Source organism: Notothenia coriiceps, unplaced genomic scaffold (genome assembly GCF_000735185.1).
Source record: "Notothenia coriiceps isolate Sejong01 unplaced genomic scaffold, NC01 NC01_scaffold00032967, whole genome shotgun sequence".
Taxonomy (NCBI): domain Eukaryota; kingdom Metazoa; phylum Chordata; class Actinopteri; order Perciformes; family Nototheniidae; genus Notothenia; species Notothenia coriiceps.
Genome location: NW_011365668.1, coordinates 6 through 4887, shown reverse-complemented (window position 1 = coordinate 4887; position 4882 = coordinate 6). Strand labels below are relative to the sequence as shown.

Here is a 4882-nt window from a genome sequence, read left to right as displayed (position 1 = left end):
CTTTAAAGAGTCCTCTCCTGCTGATGTTCAGGTGTATATCAGTATGTAGTGTCTCTACTTTAAAGAGTCCTCTCCTGCTGATGTTCAGGTGTATATCAGTATGTAGTGTCTCTACTTTAAAGAGTCCTCTCCTGCTGATGTTCAGGTGTATATCAGTATGTAGTGTCTCTACTTTAAAGAGTCCTCTCCTGCTGATGTTCAGGTGTATATCAGTATGTAGTGTCTCCACTGGGACATGTCTCCATGCTTTAATGTTCAAAAAGCTCTTTATTGTTCTCATACTGCCTGTGCTGCAGCACCTCTTTTCACCCTCTGTCTGAAACCAGAGCCCAGTCTGCTCTGATTGGTTAGCTGGCCGGCTCTGTTGTGATTGGTCAACCGCTTAGAGATGTCCCGCCCCTTAGCCTATCACGTGCAACAATGTGTTTGAGCGATATATCACAAGTGTTACATAGTGATGTCACTATGTTCCAGAAGTAAACAAAGGAGTCCCATTTGAGGAAAACCCCCAAAAGAGTAGGGCCTCTTTAAATTACGACCCAAATATGAATGTTGTTGAACAACCAGCAAGACACAGCAACATCTAGTTAATGTTGTCGCTTAATGACATCTTGTTAAATGCTCCCGAGCACTGGATACAAAAGATTCAAAGAGAAGAGAAAAGAGATCTACAACTTCCTGACTTGTTACGGAGACACAACACTCTTTGAAATACAATTAGAGTAAAATCCAACCCGGTCTCACAGTCTGCGTACAAATGACACGACTTTGCAAAGACGTGCAATATAGATACGCAGAAGTCCGATTTTGCGTGCATATGATACGCTGATATTGTACCTCAAACATTAAAACAAAGAGCTCTGTGGCTTCAGGCTTGATCGCCGTTCCAATGACAGTTGTAATGGTTGCGGTGCAATAAACGACACAGCAGCTTATTGGGTTATGGTTAGGGTTAGGGTTAAATAAATGGCAAAGATATGTAGAAAATAAACGCATTTAAGATACGTTCATATCAAACGTAACGTGGGAGTATCATACGCACGCAAAATCAGACTCCTGCGTATCTATTGCACGCCTTTGCAAACTCGTGTCATTTGTACGCAGACTGAAGAGAGTGGGCTGGTGACATCATAACACTTAAAAGCCCTGTTTTGCGTTTTTCAGAGTCTGTGGGAACATTACAGAAACTCTAATTGACTTGTCCCCAGGGGCCTCTGCTAATACCAGCAAAGTTGTTGTGGCTCTTCTCTCAAAAGTGAAATACGTGGTATGACGTTGAAACTTTTTGTCAGCCTCTTGTTTCTATACCTTTATTTTTGGATAATGATGTCATGCAAGGTAACCCAGGTGCCTGCAGATCATCCAATACATGCTTCTATATTCCCCACCATGCACAGCCCAAAGAGTCCCTTTTATTAACACTCAGTGAAACAACATTTGTACCCCTGCGCTCTCTGGAAAGTTGGGAGGAATTTAGAGTTCCAGTGGTAGTGGAAAATAAAAAAACGCCCCGTGGCCCTTTGCAGGATGGCTGGCATTCGAGCAGCAGCACAAATTATTATTTAAAGACAGGAGTGGGACATTCTTCAGATGCAGAGAGAGAGAGCTGCAGAGTGCGACCTTTCACCTAGAGGTCACACGCTCGTGATGAGTTTAAAGGAGGAATCTTCAGCAGGTATTCAACAATAGAGCCTGAGTGGTGACGCTCAGATGTCAATACATGAGGAATGTGAGGAGGGGACTTCACACACTTCAAAGATATCCCAACACGTCTTTTTATTTATTTAATATATTGGAGCAAAGGTGACAAGCTGCTGGAATGTAACAATGGGATAGTTTCTCTTTTTGAACACCATCATAGAGACAAGACAATAACAGCAGGTGATTAGATCAAACTAATGCCAGATATGAATTTGAAACATTGTTAAGGAAAACGGTGCCCAATATTAATCGAAGGGTCATTTCAAACCCTCTCACGGCATAGAAAATGGTGTCTTAAAAAACTTAAATAGTCTTATCTGGGTCATGCTGTTTTTGCTTCAAGCTAGGTAGTTTCCTTTTATCGAACTTATGATCTAAGACAAAGTTCAGATTTTGCCGAAACATACGTGTATGATCAAAACAGAAACAGGTCAAGCTCGGGGTGCAGCAACCAGAAAATAGATGCTAAAAATAATCATGCATCCCATGATTGAGTTTAGGAAAGAAAACACCCACTCTAACCATTTAAAGAGCCATTTGTGATTCAAAGATATTGCTTTGAGGATATATGAGGGTTGACTTCACTCTGGATTTAATATTTGACCGTCAGCTGCATTCTTCAGTAACCAAAGGATGCTTTAGATTGAAATCTTATTGAATTCCCAGGATAACAGTTACGTGTCATCATCTCAACTATTGCTGGAACTCAGTTGCCTTCCTTGTTGCAGTATAGCTTATAAGGTCAGGTAACAACAGTGGACCATTGATGGTGCTTCATAAGCCTCAAAATTAGAGATGTCCCGATCCGATCACGTGATCGGGGATCGGAGCCGATCACGTGATTTTCAAAAGATCGGAATCGGGAGAAAAAAAATCGGGGATCGGGATTTTTTTTTAAATACTTTTTTTTAATTTTTTTATTCAATGTTACAAAACAAAAATGCCCATGTTCAAGTCGTCAACACAACACAACATCATGTATGTGTTGCTTCTTTGGGGCTTGTTTTCATAGACCTGGTTGCTTATTTCTCTCAAATCTGGCAACAGAGTGGGCGCAGTGTCTAATTGTAGCAGTAAGCTAACGAGTACTGATAAGCTTTATTTTGTTTTGATCCAATGCTGCACAACTGAACTGATCCAATGCTGCTCTGAAAGAAAGAAGCTATATCCATGTTGGATAGAATATCCAATTTAAATAAAAAAATAACCTTAAGGGACAACTTGAATGCTTTTTTTCTCTCTTAATGCATTGCATAAAGATCGGATCGGGAAAAATCGGTATCGGCAAATTGTCAAAATCAAATGATCGGAATCGGATCGGGAGCAAAAAAAGGTGATCGGGACATCCCTACTCAAAATGCAAGCTTTAAGCTGCATTCACATCATACGTAGTACATGTGATGTCACCGTTGTAGGGCGACTGTGGCTGTGAGGGGGTGTGGTCGTCTTTCAACCAAAAGGTTGTTGGTTCGATCCCGGCCCGAGCAGTCAACATGTCAGGTGGTCCTTGTGTGTGAATGTTAGCTTCCTAGAGCTCTGCATGAAAGAGGTGTGATTGGGTGAATGACTCGTAGTATGTGAGGTGCTTTTGAGGGGTCAAAAAGACTGCATAGAGCACTTTATAAGAACAGTCCATTTACTATTTCTATGGAGAGCGAAATATTTCCCGAGCACTGCGCTCAAAGTTTAAAGTGTAATCATGTGTATGCAGCTAAACACAAGCAAGAAAAGTTCACTTAAAGTCATTCAAATTCACATATAGCTTCTTCAGAGGGTTGACTTTCAAAGCATTACGTGAATTGGTTATTGATTTGAATTCCCGGGAAAAACCTCATGTGGTATCTTCTTTCAACTCTCACTTTACTACAACTATGCTTTTTCAACATTGATGGTACAAAATAAAAACCTGAAGAACAAGGTCTTCCTTCAAAAGAGTGAAGATTTAATCTAACAAAAGCAAGTTAAGTAAACTACTTGCCTCATTAGTTGCATGTGTTGAGAGTATCTTACCTCAGCGATCTCAGTGATTGGGATGTTATGTTAAATGTTTTAAATTGTGTCTTGATGTTTGTCTGTTGATGTTGCACATGGAGCTGCTGTGGTGCAAGTCACATTTCAGACTTCATCTGACCATTAAAGTGTTATCGTATCAGCATCTGCTCTGAAGTGACCTTTGCCCCCTCTCTCCTGCAGGTTGTTGATGCCGGCGCTCCAGGGCTTCCTGATGCTGCTGCCCTCGCTGCAGGTGGTCTGGAGGAGTCTGACGGACATGTTCATCACGCCTCTCTTCCACAGCATGGGGAAGAGTCTGTCCTCCGTCAACGTGAAAACTACAGAGTACTGACACCCCTCTGCCCCCCCCACGGAGAGGAACTATAGGACAGACTGCAGTCAAGGAAAAAAGAGTGAACCAGTGGAAACCATGAGCTCTTTATAAAGTCAAATAAGAATAATGGGCAATAAGCAACACTTTGATCATTGCAGGTGCACGACTACTAGAAAGCTGGGCTAAATTTGGTTAAAAAAGAAATCTCAGTTTTGTCAATTTTTTTAATATTCTGTATATTAGTCAAGACTTGATACATATTGAAATACAGTCTTTAAATTCTCTTAAAATAAGAGTTATACCTCAAATAGAAGTCCTTTCTTTAAAAAATGTCATCAAATTTAAGCCAATATTCCTTGATTTGATTAAACCTGCAAATCAACTATTCCACGCCTTAAGGATTAGTTAGTCACAAAACAAAAGCTTAATGATTGTGACTCCGAATGACTTTATGGAAAGCTCATGAGCACACCCAAAAATTGGACTTGTTTTGCTGATTGTGACCAAAAACAAATTCTTGTCATTCCAAACATTTTGTGGCTGATAGACGAGGAATGTGTGTGAGTTGTTGTTCAGGAAACTTACTGATAGATATATATATATATATTTCTGCCTTTTCATATATTGTATATATTGCAAGTCATTCAGCTAGAAGTTGAATGTAATAAGTCTTAAGAGCAGACCGTTTGAATATTAAAGATGCAGCTTGTTGCACATTTACGGTACGTCCACACGGCAGCGTCGCGTTGAAGCTTGCCGGTGGGCGTGTCTGAAACTCGACCAACAACCAATCACATTAATCTCCCGCCCCGGACACACAAGCACGCGGTTTGATTGGCTAGAGCTTGTACTGGC

The 4882-nt window shown here is 40.8% G+C and overlaps 1 protein-coding gene across 1 annotated transcript; it reads left to right on the top strand.

The window, feature by feature from the left end:
• Positions 1-3872: 3872 nt before the first annotated feature.
• On the top strand, positions 3873-4444 carry LOC104961252 (caveolin-2-like; the record flags this gene model as incomplete). The annotated part of the gene is made up of 1 exon (XM_010789514.1): positions 3873-4444. A coding segment is annotated over one exon (173 nt), but the record flags the coding sequence as incomplete, so codon positions are not given.
• Positions 4445-4882: the final 438 nt, after the last annotated feature.